This window comes from Pezoporus flaviventris, unplaced genomic scaffold (genome assembly GCF_033815535.1).
Source record: "Pezoporus flaviventris isolate CSIRO_AGI_PZ_B2104156 unplaced genomic scaffold, CSIRO_AGI_Pfla_v1 ptg000031l, whole genome shotgun sequence".
NCBI classification, from domain to species: Eukaryota; Metazoa; Chordata; class Aves; order Psittaciformes; family Psittacidae; genus Pezoporus; species Pezoporus flaviventris.
Genome location: NW_026892579.1, coordinates 37,125,208 through 37,152,285, shown reverse-complemented (window position 1 = coordinate 37,152,285; position 27,078 = coordinate 37,125,208). Strand labels below are relative to the sequence as shown.

Here is a 27,078-nt window from a genome sequence, read left to right as displayed (position 1 = left end):
CTGGCAGTGTTCAAGACCAGGTTGGACGAGGACTTGGGTGATATGATTTAGCGTAAGGTGTCCCTGCCCAAGGCAGGGGGGATGGAACTAGATGATCTTAAGGTCCTTTCCAACCCTAACGATTCTATGTTTCTATGTTTAGAATGTGAAAGAGAAAACTGTGAGAACAAATTGGTTAGAAGACAGCACTGGTAGGGGTATGCAGTAAAGATTGCAGTTGCCTATCACCGTATACAAGGAGTGTTTGTAGTCCAATCAGCTGTTGGTGAAATAGTGATTTCTTTCTGTGTATATCCTGTTTATTCATGATTGTTGGATGCAAAACATGTTATAACCCTAAAAAGCACGATTTGTGTTTTAATGCGGTTTTGGTGGTTGTAGAAGCACACTTCCTTGGGATATTAATAAGAAGAGCTTCGTTTTGGCCTTGAAAACAAGTATGGAACAGCCTACAGAAAAAAAAAATAGACTCTCACCAGCACTGAAAAAGGGGACATGTATTAGAAAAAAAAGGAAAAGAGGTTTTCTGAAGACAGTCCATGGAAACCATTAGAAGTTCTTTACTGTGAGGGTTGTGAGGCACTGAAACAGATTGCCTAAAGAAGCTGTAAATGTTCCATCCCTGGCAGTGTTCAAGGCCAGGTTAGACAGAGCCTTGGACGACACGGTTGAGTGTGAGGTGTCCCTGCCCACAGCAGGGGGGTTGAACTAGATGATCCTAAATTCCTTTCCAACTCAAAACATTCTACGATTCTATGATTTTATTTGATTATAGGCGTCGGTGCTATACAGAAATTCTTGCCAGGAATTTTACATTAGCTTTTTCTATGCAGATACAGAAGGAGATTATTTAAATAAGAAACATGGAGTTTATTGTACACTAGGATAAAGGGTTGTCCATTTTTGGCATGTCTTAGACACATGGTGTCTTGCCTAATATGCTGTTTGGTTTTAGCAGATGGTGACAAAGAAATAAGTAGCTAATAAACTTGCATGTTCTGTAGGGACTGTTGAGGGGAAGAAACTCTTTACAAAATATTTTTGTTGCTATAGACTTAATTACTGAAATAACCATGTACCTGTGTGTGTATACATTATTTTAACTGAATAAATCAATAGCCTAGGATTAAAATAATAAAAATATTTGTGTGCTTGAGTTTTTTCCCTTAACAAAACCATGATAGTGTTCAAGTTGAATGGCATTATCATCATTAATAGTAGGATCTGGTCTGCTGAATCTGTATTAAGTAATGGGAGTAAGCGGGTATTCATTACACTGGTGCAGCACTGCTCTTGTTTCATGGACACATTTCAAGTGATTACTTTTTGGATAGGTATGTATTATAGCCAGTATTAATTTCCATGGCAAGAGGTAAACCCAGTGCTACTTTTTATGAACTTTTCATGTTTGTGAGAAAGTTCATCTATAACCTAAGTGTAGTACCGGTGAAAAATTGATATGATATTTGCCTTAAAATTTAGCATGGGCCAAAAATTGTGCTTGCTTACAGTGATCAAAAGTTCAGAGTCTTTTACTGGGTGCATCTCTTCTATCTGCCTGGGAGTTACAAGACATATGTTTAATTAGAATTACCATGAAGAACTTTAGGGTTCCTGGTATTTTCAGAGCTTTTTTGTAATTAAATTACTTGTGTGTTCATTCTCTGAATTATCTGGTCAGCCTGTCATAGGAAACATTTACTAACTGTAAGTTATGGTTTTGTAGGTTTGTTGGGTTTTGCTCTCCTCCTTCCCGTCCCCTGCCCCAGCGCTTTTTGCTAAGTTTTTTCTTCATTACACTAATACGGGAATATTTGCCTGCATTTGCATTAAGACAAGCTTCTCCTGTCCTTTTGATCACTACTTTTATCTTCTGGGGTGAAACTAATCTTATGCTCCCTGCATCATTACCTTTTGCAATTAAATTAGCTATTCTTTGTCATTTGTAATCATTAGCTGAACCCAAGAGAAGCCCAACCAATCCACAAAGTCTGGGTGGATTGTGCCGAAAAGATGACAGTTACTGTTTCTGTATGCAGACTTTAGGTCAGATGTCACCAAATCACTAGAACTCCTTCTTGGGTAAATGCATTGTGTTTGGAATGGCAGATGAGTGTTACAGAATGAAATGAAGATGTTAAAATATAGGTATTTTTCTCTTTGCCTTATATTTTCACAAAGGGGAAGAGCAGAGATGCAGATTTGATAATTTTAATCCAAAAGATTAATTAGATTTCATAGATTTCTTGTCCCTTCTGGATTCTTTAGTAGCATTTAATGTATAGGTGATCTTAATTCAGTATTTGAAGGGGGCCCTGCAAGGATGCTGGAGAGGGACTCTTCATTAGGGACTGTAGTGATAGGAGAAGGGGTAACAGGATCAGACTTAAACAGGGGAAGTTTAGATTAGATATAAGGAATGAGTTCTTTACTGTGAGGGTGGTGAGGCACTGGAATGGGTTGCCCATGAATGAATGCCCATGAATGAATGCCCATGAATGCTCCATCCCTGATGGTGTTCAAGGCCAGGTTGGATGGAGTCTTGGGTGACATGGTTTAGTCTGTGGTGTCCCTGCCCATGGCAGAGGGTTGGAACTAGGTGATCTTATGGTCCTTTCCAGTCCTAACTGTTCTATGATTCTATGATTCTGTTCTATGACAACACGAAATATCTGGCAGTGGCATTCCAGGCAAGATGGAAGATCTTGTGGGTGAAGATTTCACAGTCTATCTGGATAAAAGTAATGTATCCAAATATAGGAGGGTGTTAGGAATAAGCATGAGATGCTTTCTTGGCAAGATGTCTTCTGTTCCTCAAGGCAGGAAATACATTGTGGACTTTAGTGGAGAACTTTGTAGAGTGCCCCATAATTACTGCAACTAGAACAAACATCGATCAATTAAAGGAGGGCAAAAAATGTCTGAAGAAACGTGAAAGAGAAGCTACTAGATCAAAAAGAGGATAGAAGACTAGTTTTTAAAGAGTTAGTGTTGGGATTCATTTTGTTTAATGGTCTCCTTAATGGTAGTATAGAATTAGGAGTGAAATGATGGAAATTGTTGATGACAGAAACTTGGAATCCATCATCAGTATATAGGAACAACAGTAGATTTCAGAGGATGAACTTGATGTTTAATTTTTGTTGTATAAATCAGAAAACTTGTGTTTAAGGAGTAAAAATATTTTCTTGCTGTGATGTAGAAACTCAGCATTTAAAAATATGTGGATTCTGGGAATGACTCAGTTCTGCCAATATGATGAGGGTATTTGAAATTGCGAACGATTGTAGGATGGTTCAGGTATGAAAGGACTACATGGTTGCCTGCAGCTGGAGGAATTGAACTGGATGAATTCAGAGTCACATAATCATAGAATGGTTCGAGTTGGAAGGAACCTTAAAGATCATCTAGTTTCAATTCCCCTGATGTGGGCAGGGACACCTTCCACTAGACCAGGTTGCTTAAAGCCTCATCCAACCGTCCAACCAGCCCTTAAACATTTTGAGGGATGGGGCATCCACTGCTTCTCTGGACAACCAGTGCCTCACTATCCTCACAGTGAAGATTTTTTTTTTTTTTTTCCCATGATATCTAAATCTCCCCTCTGTCAGCACAGATTTGTGCAGTGTGCCCATATTGTCTATCTCCTGTTTCAACAAATGATCTGAAACTGTTTATTTTAGTTTATAAAGTAGAACAGTACTTCTAGTATTTCTGAATACATTACGCTGCATAAGCCTTTGTAGAAATTACTTAGTGAGGTACAGAATCAGCTCTAGCTTTTCATTTGTTCTGTTGTGTTGTTTTTTTTTAACTTAGGATTTTGGTAGTCTGTTACGCTTGGAACAATAGGCTGTTGTGCAGGTTTTGTCTTCAGTGAACCTAATTTCCTTTTAGCACTGCATTTAGAAACATTGCCAGCTTTGTTTCATTATTTTAGCTCTCTAGTTCTGCAGCCTTGGAAGGGAAAGGACAATTAAAATTTACTTCTGGAAGATGGAGTCCACACCACAATTGCACACAGATTGCAACAGCCAATGACACCACTGTTCGAGGATGGGATACACGAAGCATGAGGTAATGAGAAATCATGGTCATGTTGTTTAAGAAAGACAGTCTCCTTTGGAGATAGATTTTTTTTTTTTCATTGCTCCTAAATTTATTTTTATTTTACTTTTTTTTTTTTTACTTTTTTTTTCTTTTTAGGATTGGTAATGTGGCAAAGCTATCAGTTTTAAAAGAAATAGTTGGGCTTGCATTGGTGATATATTTAGTAAAGGGTTTCTCTGTTTCCCCCCTCTCAGCTTCAATTCTAAGTTGTATATTGAGTTTTAATGAACTATGCGGTAGTCTCAGGATAATTTTTTTAATACATGGGCATTACCTGAATGAAGCTGCTCTATAATTCAACTTGAGAATGATTTAACAGCATTTCTGACTATGCTATGAACTGTCTTAGTAGCATATTATTTAAAGATAACTTTAATTTCTGAAAGTAATTCATAGGTTAAGTTCATTCCTCAATATTCTTATTTTAACAAATAGCATACTATGCTATATTAAAGATTTTAGCATGCTAGTCGTATGAAACTACTGAATCTATCAAAATCATGACCAAATCAAAGCTTTAAATGTACCTAATAAGGTGTTTTCCCCCCTGCTCAGTTGTGATTTTGATAAGCAAAGGAGTGATGTTTTGCACATCTGTTGCTATGACTACTAAAGCCTGTGCAAGCTTTTTTAAGATATGCTTTATCCCTTTAGCACATAGTAATTTATCACTAAACCAAGAAGGCTGATGTCTTGTAATAACTTTTGTTGCCTTAAAGGGGGATGACTTTAAATTTAGTTCTCTGGTTCCTGCCAGCTCAGGGGTGTAGTGATAAATCCCAGTGCTCGCCAGCCTTGTATGGCTTTGACAAAAAGGTTTATTTAATTTAAGAAAAAAAAATCTAAAAATACAAATGTAATAATTAAAAGTCAGTTCCTGAAAGCTTGTCATCAGGTTTGAAAGTCCTGTTCTTTGACTTGTAAAAGAATATATAAAAATCTAACTTCATATATATGTGTATACTTTCATTCATGAAGGTGCTTTTAAAGGAAACGTACAATAAAGGAAAGGTGAAAGGAGAAAAGGTTGTGTTTAATTTGATTCTTTTAATGATGTTTCTGTAATAATTCTATTTTTTAACACATAGCAGGCAGACCTTAAGATTAAAACCTATTTTTCCAAGTAGAAAATGTTAACTGTTGTGAAGTCTGCTTCATGATTTGTCTCATTAGAAAAAGCTTTTTTGTCTTTCATTAAGTGAATACTCTGAGTAACTTGAAAAATATGTGCAAAAGTCATTTCTGCAATTACACTCTAATGTGTCTAGAATGATGTGACTATTGGATAATGACTAGTCAGGCTAGAAGTATAAACTGTGGCAGTACAAGATGCAAAAAAATGAGGGAGAGTGAGAAATCAAGAACAGAAAACTGCTATACAAGCAAAGAATAAGGGGGATTCTAAAGAAGTAGTTAGAACAGCTACTTCCACAGAATGTGATTATGATAGCTATAAAATAGATGGAGTAAATTATTTTGGACATAGCAAACAAAGAAGAGGAGGAAAAAAAGAGGTTGTTGGGAAGACGACTGAGATTAAATGAGGGAAACAGTCTTCATCCAGCATAGGGTTTGTGAAGCAAAAGAGACTAAACACTAGGAAGCAGACACTAGACTGAATGGATTTAGATAGAGAATTGTATTAGGAAAATTCAGACTCTGAGAATAGATTAAAAAAAAAAAAAATGGAAGAAGAGTATGAGACAGAGGAGCCAGAAGCTGGAGAAAATGTTTGTGTGGTCTGGCCTTAATCTGGTAATGTAAGAGGGAAATTTGGTGTAGGTATTATTGCTGTAGGTAAGGTGATAGAGTGAAAGAAAAGATGATTCATGTTTGGGAAGGTAAGGGAACAAGTGGCCAGAGTAATAGTTAAGTTGGGATAAAGGCCTTCATAGTAAGCACTGTTGAATATAGGATGGACAGTGGTATTTCTTTTTAAGCCCTTGTATACATCTCCATGAGCAGGGCAAGAAGTGAAGGAGGAAGGAGTGTTTTATTGCTGGAAGCATGCTTGAGATTTAAAAAAAAAAAATCCTGTGAAGATGTTTCAAGAAATTAAAAGGAAATGTTGAATACAGCTCTTGGAATATCTGGTAGAAAGGAATACCTGAGTTATATCCTTAACTTCTCAAGCTCTGAGAGGAGTGTTGACATGGGATACCTAAGTAGTATCTTCTATCCTGAGTGACTGCCATAGCAGAACTTTGGTAGATGGTGACATTGAGAAAACTGGTAATGCAATAGTGGAAACAAAAATAAAAACCCACAACCCAAGTTTAAGAGACTAGGTAGAGAGACAAACTGGCAGAACGTGGTATTTTGAATAAGAGTGCTAGGTTGTTAGCAGTACTGTAAATGTTTTCTGAAGTGGTCCAGTTGGATGAGTATATACATGGCAGAGTTTAAGGGCCACAGGTGAATTAATGATAAATGCTAGAGCTCAGGAAGGTAAGTACAAAATTGGGCAATAATAAAAAGCTGTTGTTCATATCTGTTGCATCCCTTGCATCTTGTTTTTTTCATGTAGGGAGAAGTAGGTGTTATCAATACAGAATTAGTAAAACCGCTTAGGAGTGGAGAAGCTCTTATCTGAAAATATTGTGGTTTAATAGTGGACATTTCATAACAGTTGTTAAGAGAGCTGTACTAGAATCATCTGGAACTACTGTTTCCTTTTAGCTTCAGATGATCCTAATGCAAACAAGAAAAGAGCAAAGCTTTGAATCAAGCTGAGAAATCTATACAAGTCACTGTTGTTAACAGCTGGGATTTCCTTAAACTATGCACTAGTAATGGGAAGTCTAGGTCTGTGAGTGCTGAGGGGATTATGCAAGTTTCCAGGGAAACAGATTCCTGTCAGTGGAGTGCGGTTAGCTTTCTATAGACCATTTAATTTTTTTAATGTGTTTTACAGACAGATATATTGCATAGAAAATGCACATGGACAGCTGGTACGAGACCTAGACTTTAATCCCAATAAACAGTACTACCTGGCTAGCTGTGGAGATGACTGCAAGGTGAAATTCTGGGACACGAGAAATGTCACTGAACCCGTGAAGACACTAGAGGAGCATTCCCACTGGTAGAACAAAATATCTGCATGCTGTTTTGCGGGTGGATGGTTTATGTAATTTATTCAGCTAATTATTTTACTGTTTAGGAACAATGCAAGCTAACTATGTTTTGTGCTATTGTGAATAATCATTTTTCTGCACAGAGGAAAGGTTTCAACATGTGAATGTTCCTTGTGTGATTGTAAATTAGGAGCTTAGATGATATTAGTCTAATTGGCAAGGAACTGTTGTTAACGCTGTGGGGAGATAGGGTACTCCTTTGAGAAGCACAGAACAAAACTTGGCTTGTAGGTGCCAGCTGGGATACAGGTGTGCCTTTCCAAATCCAGCCTGATCTGCTGCACCTGATGTACAGAAAAGCAGCTGCCATCTATCCTTCTGTTGTTGAATGGTTGAAACGCTCAGTAATTCAGCCCCATATTTTTCATGCTTTTCACAGCCCTTAAGCCAGAATATGCAAGACAGTAATTTTATTTTCTGAGAGAATACTTAGAACCTGTATCTACTGCTCTGGCTTCTGGCTGGAGCAAGGATAGAATCTTGTCTGATGTTTGCAGACTTCAGTGGTTGAGAAAAGATGAGCGGTTCATATTTTATAGAATTTGGGTTGGAGTAATTCTTGCAAAATAAATCTGGACCCTGAAGCTAGTTTGAGGGGAATGAAGATGTGAATTAACAAAAGCAGCATTTATACTTTTTTTTCCAGAAGATTAAAGGAAAAAGAATGAGAACCATAAGATATTTAGTATTAACTTGATATGTAAAATCTAAAAATTGTAGAGAAATATAATCCTACTTTTGTTTTAGGGCCTATTTTAAACTTCTCTGTAAGAATGTTGTGAGATTTTTGTTTAACAGTTTATTTTTAATCCATATTTTGCTTTGGGGAAATTTTTATATTTAGAACTTAAACATTTATCTGTCACACTAAACAATGAATTGGTATCTGCCCTCAAGGAATGATACCACTGAATAGTGTTTTGTTGTTTGATGTTTGTGGGTTTTTTCCCAAAACTTATTTGTTGAGTTTTAAAGACACCTCATAGAAAACGGAGGATGTGGAAACTTAAAAGCCAAATGAAGATGGCAAAAACAGTCTTTGGAATAAGGCACGTCACTTCTAAGGATGCTTACAACATTTAAGTCAAAGATGAATTTTTAGTGCTGTTTAAAAAAAGAAATGAATAAAAAATATAATTTATTGTAAATGCACTGCCTGCCAAGAATAGACTCTTGTTCTTTCTGACTTTATTTTTAGGGTATGGAATGTCAGATACAATCACTCTCATGATCAGCTGATCCTTACAGGAAGCAGTGATAGCAGAGTTATCCTTTCTAATATGGTATCAATTTCTTCTGAACCATTTGGGCATATGGTAGATGATGATGAGCTAAGTGACCAAGAGGACCAGCATCAAGAAGAGAAGTATGAAGTTTCCTGAATTTTATGAAGATGGTTATAGATTGTTTTTTAATTGTAATGGTTAATGTGCTATTTTTTTGCTGACTAGGATTTTTGTATATAGGCCTTTCAGGTAAGTAGTTCTAATTCCTACTTCTTTATTCAAGAGTCTCAAGTGGGATGCACTCTTTAAATCTGATTGGTATGATCACAGTATGTTCACTGATAGGAAGGGGATGGTGATGCTGAGGATGAGTACTAAACTGCTCTGGATCAGTGAAAAGATTCACTTTAAGGGAGCTCTGGACCGAGTCAAGAATATACAATACTCTGGGTTAAGCAAGAGTTGAAAATCTGCTTTTTGTATTTTCTGTGTATGTGTTGTAACCTTTAGGAAACATTAGCAGTCTAATGGTGAGCTTCTGCACAGGTGGAAAAAAGATGTGTAAACACATAAATTTTTGTAAATTTTGCTCTTAATATTACTGACTGTTTTAGAAACCAGTAATTCATCAGACCTACTTCAAGCAAACCAGATGTTTGGTTTTGATACTCCTGGTAGAGAATAACACATGTTACTGCGAGCATTTCTAAAAATCATCCACCTGGGTGTGTAAGGATTCACGTATACTGCATGTGAAATTTGGAGGGATGGGATTTTTAGTAAAGAGTTAACTGAAACGCTGAAATAATAATTTTTCATCCTCCATTTTTGTCTGCTTTCAGCTTTTTCACTGTGTAATAGATGGTCCTTGACATCCTCTCTGTACTTCTGTATGAATATATATATGCATATAGGGAGTTCTAGAGTGGGCTGAGGCTCTCTAATTTTGCAACTAGCTTACATGGAATAGCCTGATGGGATGAGGAACAAGGAAATTACAGAAAAAAAAAAATCCTCTGTTATTCAGCTGTGTCTGCTAGATGTTTCAGTTACAATTCTAAATAAGGTTAGTTTTGTAGTTGCATTTTTAAGGTTGGTCTTGCACCTTTCCTTTATTAATAAAGATGTAGTTTTGCTCCAGATAGTTTTGACATTTTGGTTTCACGTAATGGACCTGGAAACCATTTTTGAAATATTAAATAAGGAAGCTATCCCATATACAGAAATAGTTAATTTTAAATGTGCAGGATGTCTCTAGAAGCGATAGGGTGATGTAAGTGCCTTGAAAATCAAGGCGTATCAAATTAAATACCTAGAAAGCTGCTCACATCAACAGTACATACTCTCTGTAATGTAACTAAATTACAGCATTTTAAATATGATGTATGATGTACCTTTTGGTTCCTTACCTTTGGCTGGGGATTACAGCTTACTCTGTTCCGGATGGAAGATAAATAGGTTGTAACGGAAGTGAGAAAGAGACTAGGTTGTTTGGTTTGGATTTTTTTTAAACATATATGAAAGGAATGTAGTAATACAAGATCGCAGGTAAATAGCATTCTGACAGATGTTGTGTAGTAGATTATCTGGAGCTCTGAATTTCTGTTGATTGTGGACTGTGTACGTTGCCTCATTAAAACACAAGTGATTGTTTCTAGAATAAGAATTTTTGAAACCAAGAATATGCAAAGCAGTACAAGTATAATGCATCTGTTACTTTGGCTATGGGATGGGTGTAAACCACATCACCAATGACTTGTAATGATGTAGAGCCTTTGCCTGTTCCCAGAGGCTACAAGAGTATCAATGCCACATTTGCTTTTCAAATACATGCTTTTCAGCTGCTAATCTGCTCTCTATAAAACCTGGGAAAGAACAATGGCTTTTGTAACATTTGCTTGATACTGTCAAAGTCTTCTTTTGTTGTTTCCCCTACAACCCCCACCTTGTTATGAATTGAGCTAGAAGGATGTTTGCAAGGTGCTCACCAGCCCTGAACTGTTGCCAGGTGAATGTCTGTTTAGTTCTGAGTGCACTAATGAAGCAGGGCATAACAGCTGTTGGGAATACTTCTCCTTAGTCAACCCCTAAAGCCAAGTATTTAGGCTTTAGTACCCCTTTTGCCTTCTGTAGACCTCTTTGAAGAATCTGTCGAGCCATTCCATAGGTACAGTCTCTTCTGTAAAACACATGTTTTCAGTGTATGCTTTGGTGGAAGGTGGGTGTTTGTTTCTTTGCTTGGGTACATTCTAGACTTTAAAAATAGTGTTATGTTCTCATTGGGTCCATTTTTATCCTGTTTTGGAGGACATATTGTTTGCTATTAAATAGTACACAAATCTTGAAAAAGAAAATGTCTTTTTTTGTGTGTACCTTGAAGTACACCAGGAAGAGCAGATGTCTGTACAACTAATATCTGTAGCCAGTCACCTTCAGACTGAGAGATGAAATCTCTCACAAATGAAGGTTGAAATATCAGTTAGAAAGAAGGAAGATGTCCATCATATTTTAAAAATCCTGGCACTCAGGTGAAATTCCCAATGACTGGAAAAAGGGAAATATAACCCCCATTTTCAAGAAGGGGAAAACGGATGACCCAGGGAACTACAGACCAGTCAGTCTCGCCTCCATGTCTGGCAAAATGTTGGAGCAGATTCTCCTGGAAGGCATGCTAAGGCACATGAAAAACAACAATGTTCTTGGTGACAGCCAGCATGGCTTCACTAAGGGGAAATCCTGCCTGACCAATTTGGTGGCCTTCTGTGATGGGGCCACAGAAATGATGGGCAGGGGTAGAGCAGTTGATATCATCTACCTTGACTTGTGCAAAGTGTTCGACACTGTCCCACACAACATTCTTGTCTCTAAATTGGAGACATCAGTTTGATAGGTGGACCACTCGGTGGATAAAGAACTGGCTGGATGGCCGCACACAAAGAGTTGTGGTCAATGGCTCAATGTCTGGCTGGAGACCAGTAATGACTGGTATCCCTCAGGGATTGGTGTTGTGACTGGTCTTGTTTAACATCTTTGTTGCTGACATGGACGGTGGGATTGAGTGCGCCCTCAGCAAGTTTGCCGATGACACCAAGCTGTGTGGTTCGATTGATACGCTGGAGGGAAGGAATGCCATCCAGAGGGACCTTGACATGTTTGTGAGTTGGGCTGATGCCAGCCTTATAAACTTTAACCATGCCAAGTGCAAGGTCCTACACCTGGGTTGGAGCAATCCCAGGCACAGCTACAGGTTGGGCAGAGAAGAGGTTCAGAGCATCCCTGCAGAGAAGGACTTGGGGGTGTTGGTCGATGAGAAAATGAACGTGAGCCAGCTTCAGTGTGTGCTCACAGCCCAGAAAGCCAGCCGTATCCTGGGCTGCATCAAAAGGAGTTTGTCCAGCAGGTCAAAGGAGGTGATCCTGCCCCTCTACTCTGCTCTTGTGAGACCTCACTTGGAGTATTGTGTGCAGTTCTGGTGTCCTCAACATAAAAGGACATGGAACTGTTGGAACAAGTCCAGAGGAGGACCACGAGGATGATCAGGGGACTGGAGCACCTCCTGTATGAAGATAGGCTGAGGAAGTTGGGGCTGTTCAGCCTGGAAAAAAGAAGGCTGCATGGAGACCTCCTAGCAGCCTTCCAGTATCTGAAGGGGCCTATAACGATGCTGGGGAGGGACTCTTCATCAGAGACTGTAGCAATAGGACAAGGGGTAATGGGTTAAAACTTAAACAGGGGAAGTTTAGATTGGGTATAAGGAAGTTCTTTTCTGTAAGGGTGGTGAGGCACTGGAATGGGTTGCCCAGGGAAGCTGTGAAAACTCCATCCCTGGCAGTGTTCAAGGCCGGGTTGGATGGAGTCTTGGCTGACATGGTTTAGTGTGAGGTGTCCCTGCCCATGGCAGGGGGATTGGAACTAGATGATCTTAAGGTCCTTTCCAACCCTAACTATTCTATGATTCTATGATTCTATGACTATTCCATGAGGATCTGTCTCTTGTTACAATCGAGTGACCTTCAGTTCCTCTTAATTGCTGATTTAGATTAGAGCAACTAGTTTTCAGTCTCTTCCCTACCTTTATGAAGTTTACAGCTACTACTGTTCCTCTCATCAGTCATAAAAATGTAAAAGCAGCTACCCTTTATCACATCAAAGGTCTCCCTAACCTGCATCATGTTGCTGATAGTGGCCAAGAGGAAAATTGTAAAAACAGGAAAAGGAGATTATATTTCCCCTGGGTATGCTTGTTGCCCCTGTTGGCATCTCAGGGACCTTTACTGCCTTCTGAATCATCTTTGGAGACTTCTGGTTCTTCCTTTAGGGTTTTCTATTGCCATGAGGCATATTTTTGAGTTTCTCTCTTCTCACTAACTGTGGTTTTGTTTGTTCCAAAATACGTTATCTATGCATGCACTGTCTTTGTGAAGTGTGTCTAGGAGAAACATGTCAACTGCTTTTGTTTGCTTGCTCTGAATAAAGGGAGGCTTCAGTGCTTTCTGTCTTGGAAGCCTGAAGCCTCTGTTGAAAGTAGGTAGTATAAAAAAGGATCAAGCTATCCACAGAGAGAAGGTATAGGTGTGTGGCTGGAGGACAGCTGGGGTATATTTTGATCAAATTCCTAGTCTGGATAATTTAATGCACAGTTCAAATACAGAAAAAAAAAAAATCTGAGAAATGGGGAATGAAATGATGTACTTCTAACTTAATTTCTAGCACTTTGATCCAGAGGTAGAGAAAAAGTGCACAAAATAAATGAAAATAGAACAGATGAGGTGTGTATTTCAGATGCATTTAACTTTCATCCCCAAAACAAACTGGTGTGCCTGGATAAAACATAGGGAATGCTTTTCAATGCCTCAGTTTGAACAAAATGTTTAAATCATGGGGTCATTCCACATCTATGGATGCAACTGATTAAGGCAGGCTTCTCTTTGGCTTCTCTTTCGTTAATGTCTTTGCACTCTGGAGTTCAAGGACTTCATCCTTGTGACACTGAATTTGCCTTAATTAGACGTCTGCAGAGCACTGAGAACTGTCCTCCTCAAGGGAGGTGGTGACTGTCTTATATCCTTTCTTCATTCTTTGGTCACCCAAAATCCTCATGTTAGTTGAGTCTGTGTTGGTTGTATTAAACTAGTCTGACAGTCATTTTAATTCTACATTGCTATTTCTGTCAATAAACAAAACATACTAGGTTCTTGTAGTTTAGCATGATTATCTTTACTCACCAATCAGAATTCCTTTTCTTTAGTATTGAAATATATTTATCTGTCTTATAGGTTTAAATTTTAAACTCTGTAGGTCTCTGGTATGCTAATGATACACAGCATGAAAAGATCATTTGCTACCTTAGGATTGTGAGCAGAAAGCTACATGCTACATCTACAGCAGCGTTTCCATTCTTCGTGGTTTCTATGGCCATAACTTCATGACAAAGCTCAACTGATAATGAAGGACTTGGTTTTTAAGAGAAAGTCTTTTTTGTACCCATACTAATGAAAAGATTTATATGGTCAATAGCATGTTGTCCTGAAAAGGAAACTGCCCTCAAACTTTTCATTTTACAGAATGAGCTACCCAGCTGCCTTAGGTCTCTTCGGGATTTACAGGCTTAAGATGCCTGCTGTGTTTTCAGTGGCAAAACTGGTTACTAATATCATGCTGCCTTTTCCCTTATGCTCCGTTTTTTGACAATATATTCTGAGCTTATCCTTATCCTTGTTATCTATTGAAGATTGAATCAGCAATTCACATTAGGAAATATATTCATTTAGTCTTTTCCTCAAGTCTTGGGTTTCCATCTTTTCCACTATGGATGTTAGCCAGACTGTTCTTTGATACAAACAGAACAAGGTATGACATAAGCACTTCTCACCATTTTGTGTTTGAGGCTGAGAGATGTAAAGGAGTGGTCCTCTGAGTACAGAGTATCTCAGTGAGATAGTGAAACTTTTAATGAGATTTTAGGTGTAGGAATGTCTTCAGCAATTGTAATGGACCAGAGAGAAAATGGTGGCTGGCCTGTCTGTAGAAAGATTTCCTTTGAAATTCCATCTAAAGGAGGTGATGGTTTCTACTTTTTGTGGTAAAAATGTGGTTGGAGCCTTTTGAATAGTAAATCATATGGTCTCATGATAATACATATGAACTGCATGATCTAATATAACACCTTTGTATGCATATCCATGACTTCAGGAGAATGATTGTCAGCATTGATACTTTGCAAAATATTTGCCAAACAGTCATGGTGAGGCAGACTTCCAGGATATATTCACACAGTTGCCAGTAGCGTTAATTTTGTTGATATTTTGTTTGAGGTATTTATGTCTCAGAGAAACCTAGAAGTCATAGGATTATACTATGGAATCAACCAAGAGATGCAATTAAAACAGCTTAAATAGTTTTTGTTTTGCGGAATGCCAGAATTCAAGACTTTAGTCGGTTAAATATGTAAGAAGCTGGATCAAATCTAGTGCAGCAGCACTTTCCAGTTCCCAGACTGTTTTGTTTTAAAAACTATGCTATTTCTTTCTTTAATCCATATCAGATATAAACTCCTTAATTTATTTGTGTATTAGGACAACTATGAAACCTGTTATATTAAAATACGCATTTTATGGTTTTAAAGATGGCATTTTCCTGTCGAAGCAGTTCAGAAGGTGGTTTTTGAGTAAAAAAAAATGCTTTCACAATAATGTGAATGGTCAATTCTTATATATGAAAATTATGTTCCAATATAAACATCCTTGAGTTCTGTTTTCCGTAAGAGAATGAAAAAGGGAGTAGTCTTTTTTTCTAAGCTTACCAGAAACAAAACTGTATAGTTGCTAAATTTTCTCCTGCAGTTAAAGGGAAAGGGCATCTGTGGGGCTTATTCTGGAATCCAGTGGCATGCTTTTCAGGATTTGTTCTTGGGCGCTGCAGCACATGTTGCCGCTCTATTAAGTCACATTTATTTCATACTATTTTTAGATTAGAGAAGATTTAATTTTGACTGTGATGAGGAATTGATGATTTTGATGACTTCCAAAAACATATTTTATTGAACATTGTGGTGACAAAACAGAACTGCAAGTGCTGCAAACTTACATGGTTGTTAGCATGAGAAGTAATCGGAAATAACAGCTCTCTACATGAAAACAATTATCCAAAGCTTAAGAGGCTTCTTTCTCAGGTCTGTAACACAATTAACCTCAAAGTTATCTAGTAAAGTGAAAGCTCCTTTCTTTTCATAAAAGAAGCTGGTAAGGGTCATGCTATGTGAATAAGAGAAAGAGAATAAAAAACAAGAAAGAGAAATAAGAAAGAGAGCAGTCCAGTTTCAACTCTGTGTGGCACAGGTCTTAAACTTATGCAGAATGTAGATAGAGATCACACATCTCTTACTATAAATTGATGCAATGCAAGAGCATATAAGGAGAGAAAAAGGGTGTTTTAGTCTGGCCAGAAAAAGTCTTTAAAATAGCGCAGGAAAACAAGAAACTAAAGGAACTTTATAAGGGGCAGGTAAATTTAGGGCAAAAAAGAATGTAACTTATAAAACTTGATTGGCATAAACAAGTGATTACAAATTATGCTTATCAAATATAGTTTTGTCAGACTGCCCTATGAAGGGATCAGTGGGCCAAGCACCTACTCCTGTGGTATACTAAAATAGTTACCGCATAGCAATTATATTTTTGCACCCATAACCTTCAGCTTTTATGCAAAACCAGAAGTATCTGTGTTTTGGCAACAACCTCAATTGTATATATTAAAATATCACAGAGGGAAGTTTACTTCATATCCACCTCTGTATAGGTACTCTTCCTATTTCTAACTTCTCTAACTGGAAAGAAACTTAAGGTCCAGAACTCCCCTCCCTATTCTAAAATTTGCCAAAGATCTGCAGACTTTGATCAGTATCCAGTCTACTTTGAACACTCTCCTCTTCTGTGTCCAGTGTTATGTATCTAACCTGAGAAGGTAAATAACCTGGGCATTGTCATCAGGAATTGGTAGCTACAAAATTGAAATGTATTGAAAGGTTTTGGTATAAGAAATGTGAAAGTATTGTTACATAGCAGTATTCTTTTAAGCACTGCAACATTATGAAGAGTGCTATGACAAGTTAGGCTCTGAAATTACCTACTGTGTGTTAAGGAGAAATAAAATTGTAGCAAATGATAAAAACAGAAGGATAATTAAAATATCTAAATAGAGAAAAAAAATCTTAAGGTAAATACAAGTTGATTTATATATATTCCACTAGTATGTGCTGTAACCAAAATGATCTTTTTTCATAGTCTCTGTTTATATATATATATTTACAAGTTATTTATTTTCTCACTTAAATAAATGTCAGTGTCATAGCTGTTAAGTCCATAACCTCTTGCATTAATCAGATTATATTTAATATCTAGGGAATTAGAAAGTCTGAGCTGGTTCTTTAATAAATAAAAATGTGTAAAAGCTGTGTAAAATTTCATTGAGAGTGAATAGTCGTGGGACTCAGAAACCAAATAGTCTAAATTCGTATAGATTCAAAAATAGTGTCCTCAGCTTGTTCTTGGATTACCAAAAAAAGCATGTACATAGCCAAAATGCAGGTAAATCTGAGGTGTTTTCTTGGAATCTCTTACAATGCGGTAAGGTGGTCTGTTTCCCTCTTGCGAGATTCCTGTTGTGAGGAAAAACACCACCACAAGCAATCTTGCTCTTCCTGGGGTTGTTTGTTTTGTTTGTTTTTTTGTTTGTTTTTTTGTTTTTTTTTTTGTTTTTACTATTTTGAACAATCTTTCACATACATGAAATAAATTCTGCTCTTTATTCTGATGGCAGAATCTTTCTGGGCTCATTACTCATTATATAATTGAAAGAGTAATCTGTTTTCATTCACAGTGTTTATAAAGGATGTATAAAGGACAGTTTCTTTTGGATCTTATGTGTTGTTCCTGAGACATATGTCATTCTGAGATGACTTTTTTTCCATCCCAATTACCTTGTATAGTATCTAGTTCTTTTATACCAAGTGATCATTTCCATAAGGGTTTTCTCATATTCTTAATGACTGCTTCCAAGGCTGTGCCATTTCTATGCACAAGTAGTCTATACATGTTATCATAGATCTATGCTATTTAAAATAACAACAGAAAACCCCCTCTGAATCCTGAACTCACTTAGCCTTGAAGATCCACGTGGAAGAGCATGGTTTCTTTTTCTTGAAGGCACAACATTACTTTCATACCCAGGAAGAAATTCATTGTATAGACAATAAGAAAGAACAATTAAGAATTGTTCTTATAAATGGAAATGCCAAATAGAATTTCATCTACAGGCTGTTTTCCTGAATACTCATTCCCCTATGAGTTCTGGAAATTAAATTAGATGAATTGTGTTATTTAAATGAAATACTGAAAAAACTCTGAGCATATAGAAAATACTGTAAACTAGAAGCTTATTTGTCCTTGTTTGTACAACCTTTGGTTAACTGAGACTCCTGCTTAACTGAAAGTTGGTCGTGTCCCCTGACAGTCATATGCATTGTGTATTACTCCCCTGCTTATCCGGAGAGACATCTGAAACCTTCGGAATAATGGAGTTGTGGGTAAGTGGGTGAGCGCTGCGTGAAGCACATTGCTGTCTGGGGACATGACCAACTTTCACTTAACCAGGCATGTCAGTTAGCAGGAAGTTAGAAAAACACATTGCAGGAGATGAAGTGTGTGTGTGTGATTATTAGCTCTCTGCTGTTAGATGGTTTGTATCAAAGTACATATTCAGGAGAACTGCAAAACAAGTCTGCTCTTCGCAATTAACCAGGGGCTGCATGTCATTTGTGCTATGACCTTTTTTTTGTTAGTTGACCTTAAACGTAGCATACGTAAACAATAAAAGTCCTTGAAACTAAACATCTGAAGCTATTCTGCAGTATCAGGCTGCTTTTGGTTTATTCATTAAATTCAATTGAATTTTAATTGCAGTGTTAGATTCACAGCTGGTTAGGCTGGCTAGGTAGAGCAGCAATATCCCGCAAGCAATTCAAATGTGATAGCATATACGCTTTGTGATCGCAGAGACGTGTGCTCTCAGAGAGCAGTGGTAAAGGGCAAAGATGGCCAATAACAGCACTTCATTTCTGTAGTAGCAGCATCTGTTTAAATGATTGAGTGGCATTCACAAGGCTCTTTGGCTTTGCATTCTGTTAGGAGGATTGCAGCTGTAATACAAGGCTGTTTCTGGGAGGCAGGGGGATGCTTCTGAAAGGCTGACTGATTCCTGTCAGCACAGGTGATCCTCTGTGGGTGAAGGAACTCTAAGGTCATCCTCTGAAAACTCAGCTACCCTGTAGCTACAGAATAATGTGCTGCAGTGTTGCTCTGAGAGGAGGGACTGGCTCTGTGAGTGAAGGGAAGAAGAGCTATTCTCAGCCAGCAAAGCACAGTCAGTGGCTCCTGGGTGGTTTGGATGTCGGAGAATGCCTGAATCTATTGTTAAATATTTGCAATGCAAAAGAGAATCTGTGTCTCATGATGTAGGTGACCAGGAGCTTGGGTGTTGCAGTGAGAGGTGAGGTATACAATAATAGATGAGAATCCAGTGTTGTTATAACTCTAGCAATGGGAGATGAAAATTAAAGTGTTCGGAGTGGTGCTTCCATCTGCCTTCTGGTACTCTGGAGAGAATGGGTCTAGGATAGCAGCACAGGAGAGACTGTGATATTAAGGACTGCAGCTTCTTACCTCTTTACACATCTCTAATGAGAATATATATTATTTAAGAATTCAGTTAACAACAAATGGGGAAAGGAAGGCATGGAGCATGGCAAGAGAAACAATGTTGGTAAAAATGTGTGTTTAAGTGCATTTAGATCATACCCAGTAGTTTTACTTTATTTAGAGAAGTACTTAGTGTAGGGTCTGAGAGACTTAGAAATACAGTGAAGTTGACAATAAGAGATACTTTGTCCCTGCAAACAGGGTCTTTAGCACAGACAAGTCAAGCCTTGTCAAGCCACCACTAAAACATAGGCGTGTGCAGACGTGGTATAAAATTATTCCTTGGAGCCTACTACTGCGTTCTTGGACTTCACGTGTGAGGTTGCATATCTAGATGTTAGTAGCACTTAATACTGCCTTTTAAATCAAGTGTGTTCATAGATCCTTACTTTCTTTTTTTTTTTCCTTCCAAATTATAGGATTAAAGAGCCCCTTCAGGACAGTGTAATAGCCACCTATGAAGAACATGAAGATAGTGTATATGCAGTTGAATGGTCCTCAGCAGACCCGTGGCTATTTGCTTCTTTAAGTTATGATGGGAGACTTGTTATTAACAGGGTTCCCAGAGCTCTTAAATATCACATACTGTTATGACTTGTTTGGATCGTGGTGGAGTTGTTATGTTGATGTACACAATTGGTAGGTATCGTTTAGGGGTTGGGGTTTGTTTTGTTTTTTTTTTTTCAGGATCTGTTTTTACTAAGTATAAATGATGAAATTTTGTTAATATATGTGCTAATGTAGACACTTTTGTCTTCTGTATTTGCCTTGGAAACTATGATGCATTTTCTGAAGGCTGTTCTAGTTAGATGTTTTGCTGAGGTTTTGGGTTTATTTTGTTTTAGGGGGCTAATCACTTTGTCAACTACAGAGTTTCTGGAGATAATGGGTACTTCCCATACTATCACTATATTACTTCAGCTTTATGCAAATATAGTGCATTACAGAGTTATTATTATGCTGATTTAAAAGTGGAACAATGTAGGGTGCATGGAGTAGAAGTGATCTCATTTACAAGAATAATATTTTCTTTCTGATGTACGCAGCTTTCTGCTCTTAGCTAGGGCCACGTTCTGCTAATGATTCTGGTCATTCTTCAGTGTTTATAAATACAGTTTGGAATGGTCTTTTAAGGCTTTCTTAATTCAGTCTAATATTTTAGACACTTTTTCTACCATTTTGCATATCCTAAGAAGAAATGCTAATTGTGAAGGGGAAACCATCAAAATATATATTGCATTTAAACCTTATGGCTGTATCAACAAAGTACCATCCTGTAATTTGCAAACTAAATGCAATTTTGAGCTGTGTGTTATTGGAATCAGTAGTAGTCTTTACCAAAATCTCTTGTATACTCATGTAATGTATTATCCCACATTTACAAAACTTGTGTGTGCTGTAATATATTTTGAGGGACTCTGGAGCTATGCCATTGTTAACCTGAAAAATCTCCTTAATATTTGTAAGTAGTCTCTCTTTCTTACCCTTTTGGCTCTGTGCCATTCTGTAGTAAGCTGACATGATGTAACAGGCTTTTTAACTAAGCACAAAATAACCTTTGCTATATCCTACTCTTTGCAATACCTGCCCTTAGCCATTGGTGACTGTCTTGTTACAGATGCTGAGAACAGGCAGATGCTGCTCTTCAGGAGAATGCAGGGAAATCTTGAAATGGAAGGCATGGTGAAACACGCCTATATGTGCTGACACCCACCCTTCTCTTTGCATAGCTTGCATTAAGATGGAAATTCTGCTGTTTATTCTTTGTGTACTCGGTACACAGCAGTAATTTATTCCCTGTCACCTTTTCATTGCTATTATTTCCCATTAATTTTAGAACCTGGGTATGGGTGGTGGTGTCGGTTACAGTAGCATTGTGTAAGACCACTCTGAAGAAATGGCAATGAATATGGGATGGAAAGATCAATCCCAGCCTCTTCCAGTGATTCATCCTGTTGCTATGGCAACTGTTGGTATTAGGGTTGAGGGACAGCCTGCTGCTCACCTCTGTTTGTCCTCACCCACTCTTGGATCGAAACATGTTCAAATGTGGTTTGTTGTGTGTACACAGCTGCTTCAGTGAGATCACACTTTGAGAGCATGACTGACTGCTGTAAGCCAAAACATCCAGAAAAGATGGAAGTTGACTTCTCTTTTTCTGGCTTTCTTAAAGAGCTTGTTTGGAAGAATTCATAGGAGTGAAGTAATCCAATTAAATCATCTGTATTATTGTTTGTATTTATGTTACAATGCTGCTTTTCTGCTCCAGAATGAATACTTTGTTGGAAATTCTGATGGTCTGATTTTCTGCTTTAAGATTTTAAACTTGTGTTATTTCGAATTGTCTCAGTCTGTAATTAGGCATGAGCTGAGCTATTCACCTGTACACTGGGAGAAAAATTACATTTCCAAACCAGTAGTGCTTCAGTTGTCTATCAAAATCCTTGGCTGGGCTGCAGCTGTATATGTGGAGCTTTCAATCTTCAGACAGCCTTGTTGGTTCTTCATGTTGTGGTGTTGTCCTCCCTGCTCTCTCCACACCCCAAACAACAAAACCGACCATCCAATTAAAAAAAAAAAAAAGGCAACTAAAAAGACCCACCAAAACCCAAACTAAACAAACCCTACCAAAACAAGCACCCATCCTACAGCAGGACTCTTTAAACTTTCTTCACATTAGCAATAAAGGTCTAATGAAACTTTATTGTCTGTTAATGTATAAGGATACCAGTGTGAAGGTGATGGGAAATTACATAAGAGTATGTGGGATTTGATATTTAAAATATAATAAATATGGGACAGCTTTCACACTGTATTTTATGTGGCTGTGTTTCCTTTAATATTGTAAACTTATAAAGGCTGGAAAGCTCTGTAAACAAGTAATACCAAAAAATTTTTTGTATTTTAGTTTTGTAAAATGTGTGTGTTGATAGGGAAGAAGGGAGGGGATGACAACTGGAAAGGAAGGAAGTAGCAGGTTGAATTTGAATGAAATCAAGAGAGCAGGAAGGGTCAAGTTTTAATCATTTTCAGCTGTTTGTAAAACAGGATCTGAGCTATGTGTACAGAACCAATAGCAATATTGAAATGACCTGCAGAAAGGGAAGACTTTTGAAAAGGTTTCATCCCAGGCTGTTAGAGAAAGCAAGCTGCCGTAGGATAAGAGGAAGGGTTCAAAGACGGTTAAATAACTGATTAAAAGATAAGAAATAGGAAGCAGGAATAAATAGTCACATTTCACAGCAAAAAGAAATTGCCAAGGAAGTCTGCAAGGATCTGTGCCTAGGCCTGTGCTTCACAGTATATTCATGACCTTTTGGGTAAAAGGGCTGCATAAAAATGTGTCAAAGTTTGCAGGTACTGTTCAGAGTAGTAAAGATCACTGAAGAATTATGGAAGGGCCTTACTTCACAGAGTGGCTGGATGATAAAACAGTAGGTGAAATTCAGTGCAGGAAATGTGAAGTAGCAGATATGGCAGAAAATAGTAATTTTCTACCAAGATATAGCTATGATTTTGAAGTAAGGTTAGGGTTTTCATAGATTTTGAAAGGTATCATCTTAATAGAGGTTAAAATTGTAATTCAGATGTTGGGAATTACTAAAAAGCAAATAGAGAAGAAAATAAAGCATTGCTGGTCTGTGTGCCTCTTGAATACTGTGTGTAGTTCTGGTTTCTTCCATCTGAAGCCCAGTGTAGTAAAACTGGGAGAGGTTTTAGGGGACGGTGACAGGAATGATGAGTAGCATGCAACACCTGTATGAGGATAACTAAATAGACTGAAAGGCAGGTGGTTGAGAAGAAATGATAAAAGTCCATAAAATCACAAGTGGTAGAGGGAGAACATGAATAGGGAGTGATTGTTCACTGTGTCTCCTGATACCAGAACTAGAGGTTATTAAATGGAATCTGCATGTGGTGGCTCCTGGCATACAAAATGAGGTGCTCTCCACAGGCATGAAGGTGAGCTGTGGCACTCCTCTTTAACAATCCCTTCTCCCTGAAAAAAAAAGCAACACCAAAACACCCAAAGAAACAAACAAACAAAAAATCTCATTAACATTAAAGTTTACATGACCTGAAAGTAACTGAACTGGTACTTGAAAGATGAATCCCTTAAAGGGTGCTGAATATAAAGACAGCACCTCTGGCTTAGAAAATCCTTTTGAACCATGAATCGGTGGACACTACTAAGAGCACTGGCAGAGAATCCCTGTATGTTTGTCCAGTCTTGCCTTACCTCCCTGGACTTTTTGTAAGTCAATCTGGGTAAAAGGGGAGAAATCTGGTGGATCTGTTATCATTGAAAAGTCTATTATGAAAAGCGCAAATTCATTCACAATGGGAGCTGTTTAATCCTTCACAAAGCAAATACCAGAGAGCTTCAACAACTGTTCTGACCATACTGTCAGTTGTGAGTGACAGTTACTTGGATTCGGTTTCCTAGATGGATGCATATTTCTGATCTGTGTTTTAATCATCTATTTTCAGTGTTAATACTATTTGAATATCTTCAACCTATTGTTTGAATGACTTGGATAAATGCTGTACAGTTTTCTGTTACAGTTCACAGGCGCTTCTTGTAAGAAAGAGGGAAAAGCTGCTTTTGTTTTTAAGTCTTCATGCTGCTGTGTTGGTAGGTATTCTGGTTTCTGTTACCGTGTCCTATACGTCAAGGCTCAAATCACAGTTTAAATTCTACAGGTTTTGGGCTGGTCATTGCTGAGGGCTGAGAAGAGCTGTGGATGAAGGCTGAGCATGACTGACATGTTCATATTCATCAGAAAACAGTCTGCTGGAGAGAATGAGGGAATAATTGTTGCACTGCTCCCTCCCTCACTGCTTGTGCATAAAGACATAGGCTGCAGTGAGGAAGCTACCTGAGGTTATTAAGATTAATACTGCTAGAAATTCCAATCAACTCACACAAGGCTGCTCCTCAAGGCTGTCAGATGCCTACTGCCTTCTCTGATTCAGGTGGGGCCACATCAATTTCAAATTTCCCAACAGAGATTGCTATGATTTATGAGTTTAGGAGGCTGATAAATGTGGTTAGTTGAAGTGTTCATGAAATAATTGAATCAGAATAATTTCCATCAGCTGTGCTCAATTTGTTTTCTCCTGTAACCACAGGAGGGTGCAGTTTTGAATTGGGAGCTTCATCTCAAGGATTCCTGTCACAGGAAAGACATTGTGGAACCTGGAATAAGAGCAACTTAATTTTGCTGCCAGGCCTGTATGACAGCCTTATGAGCTGACTTAAGACCCGTCAGAACTGGAGAGTAAGTACCTTGCGCTCTTCTGGTATTGCCCCTGACAGAGACTGAGTCAGTTCTGGTTTATGCATTATGGTATAACATCTGCTGGCAAGAATAATGAGAGTTTTACTATTAGTGTTTTAAAAACACTTTACTGTTTAGTTGGGAGGTTGTTGTTTTTTTTACACTTGCTTGTAGCAAATTATTTTTTTATATGACGAGTTTTATATATTTTTCACTTCCAGGTTGTGAATTTTTCTGGTGTGGTTATCAGCATCAGTTCTGCCCTTACCGTGAAGGGAGTGCTCATGCACCCCTGAAGAGTGTTACGTGAAACTTTTCAAAATAAATTTCTCCCTATGAGTTTATAATTTGTCTGCTGTAACTTTCCTGCGTAGCTGAAAAAGAATCACATTTTGGATGGATTGTCCTAGAAAGCATACTGAATGTAAAGGGCCCTGTAAAACAGGAAGGTGAGCAGGTTAAAGTGTTGTGATGGCTGGTGGAGGTCAGTAGAGAATGGGAAAGCCTAGCAAGCAGAGGTAGGGATGAAGGAGAGCAGGCAAATATTTTCGTGTTGTCATCGTCATGAACAAAATATTTATAATAATCAGAGCTGCAAAGTCAGAGGGGAGGGTATGTGGGAAAAGGCAGTGGTTTGGGTGTCCCCCTGTGCGAGTCAGTTCACGTTATCTTTTGAAATGTGCAAACAGGATACAGGCAAAAAATGAACAGGCTATTAGGCCTAGCACTAGTGTAATCCCATTCTGGTAAGTGAATTTTGCTGGTCAGGAAGTTGTCAGTAGACTGGGGAAGGGTTGTCTTCTGTGCTGCTTGGAGCACAGTTGTACAGTTGCTATCTTCCAGGTCCATTTATCCCATTAGGATTTCTACCTTTGCATTTGGTGTCCTTTCCCTATTGAATTCCTTGAGTTGCTAACATTTCCCGCTGCAGCAGTATTACCTCTCTGTGCAGTTTTATGTTTATCATGTGTGGCTTGTCCCCACAGACTTTTTTACGACCTTTTCTCACAACTCATCAGCTTTTTCAAAAGTCATAAAGTCATACCTATAGCTGGACAGCATGCCAGCTATAGATGACAAAGGGTTGCTGAGAGAGCAGCTTTCTCAGGAGTCCTCCTCTGTGTAAGGTTAAAATGGGCAGGTGTATTCTGTGGTGAGCCAGGTATGTAAGTTGCCAGTAGAGAGGTGCATTACTCTAGATGGTTTGTATCAGCATAGATATCCTGATGATCATATGACATAACCTGGCCTACATGTGAACTGTTCTCTGGGCACCCATGGCTTCTCTGGGCACCCATGACTGAAGAGCTATGGAGGAGGTAATTTTACCATGTGGTGAAGAACGGCCCTACACATGTAGAGGAAGAAATATATCTGCCTGAGCTGTTATTTTCAAAGTTCCCTGGCCTGGGAACCCAAATATTCTAGGATTTTTCATTAACTTAAAGTTTATTTTCTTTTTTATTATTCTTTATCCTGTCCATGATCTTGATTTTGGGGAAGGGGGTGGCAGAATATGGGGGAAACACTAGGATCTGGGAGTGAGGTATTCTGACTGCATAGAAAGATTTGTGACCCTAATGTCAAGTGGTACATGCTTTATAGCCCATTAAAGCAGTTTGTGTGGTGGAGCAGATCAGACTTTGGTGTTTCAGACACATCAAACAGCAGTATTGAGGAAGCAGCTGGTGCACTCAGTTTGTATTGGAAAGTTAGTGATACACTGAATAACAGAGTCCTGTTAAAATTCAGCTACCCAAGTTTGGTGACTTTTCTGTGAGTACATATTAATTCCAGGAATTAATTCCTGGTGGTTCTTTTGTCCCTAATGGTGGTTCTTTTGCTTCCAAATAATTTGGTACCACCCCAACATACTGTAACTTATTTCTGTAAATTTTATAAATGCCTGTTTTGTATAGCTTAAAGAATGTCCTATGGGGTCCAGGATCTCTTAGTGACATGTGCTCAGTATTGTGGCAGCATTATCCTGTCCAGGTGTATAGGATTAGCTTAAGAGAAAAATGTTGCCTAAGGCTTTACCTTCTTCCCTTTTTCACTGTCAGCAGTTAGGAAGATGCTTCAATGAGTAACTCTTACTGAATCTCCTTGCTGAGGTCTCCTTGCCGTGAAATGTAAGCTGTATCAGAGAAGGGTGAGGAGGACATTTTGGAAAATCTGCTGCTTAGTCAGGATGTGCATATAAACTACAGAACATTTTCCAAATCAAATTTGGATTTGGCACTTAGCATAAAATCAGGGCACAGAATAACTACTGTCTGTGCAGAAAATGTTAATAGAAAAAGTCCAGATTACGGTAATGCATTCTGTGTGTGAGTAAAGAACAGTAGAAGGGCACGTGGCAGGACTGTCTCACTTGTGGTTTTGCTTCTACTGCTGTGAAAAGCATTTTCAATACTTGCATAATTTAGAGCATGACATTATGATTTTCAGAGCTTCAAACTGGAGTAAAGCATTTACATAATCTAATTAAATCATATAAATGTTTTATAATAATATTCGAGTAAGTGCAAAACTTGTTCCACAGATGCATCCTATTCTTAGGCCATTGGGG

The 27,078-nt window shown here is 38.1% G+C and overlaps 1 protein-coding gene and 1 long non-coding RNA gene across 4 annotated transcripts in view; both read left to right on the top strand.

Annotated features, from left to right (window-relative positions):
- Positions 1–22,032, top strand: part of EIPR1 (EARP complex and GARP complex interacting protein 1) — an 84,163-nt gene extending 62,131 nt beyond the window's left edge. For all 3 annotated transcript variants that reach the window (XM_061460742.1, XM_061460743.1, XM_061460744.1), the window contains 4 exons: positions 3,941–4,077; positions 7,025–7,192; positions 8,443–8,610; positions 19,644–22,032. In XM_061460742.1, the coding sequence (XP_061316726.1) occupies positions 3,941–4,077; positions 7,025–7,192; positions 8,443–8,610; positions 19,644–19,818 (648 nt within the window). In that variant the 3' untranslated portion in view covers positions 19,819–22,032. The remainder of the gene's footprint in view (positions 1–3,940; positions 4,078–7,024; positions 7,193–8,442; positions 8,611–19,643) is intronic.
- Positions 22,033–22,209: 177 nt separating this feature from the next.
- The window catches only part of LOC133272949 (uncharacterized), a 56,128-nt gene continuing 51,259 nt past the window's right edge, over positions 22,210–27,078 (top strand). The window contains exon 1 of the long non-coding RNA XR_009744616.1: positions 22,210–24,506. This is a non-coding gene — a long non-coding RNA (uncharacterized LOC133272949). The remainder of the gene's footprint in view (positions 24,507–27,078) is intronic.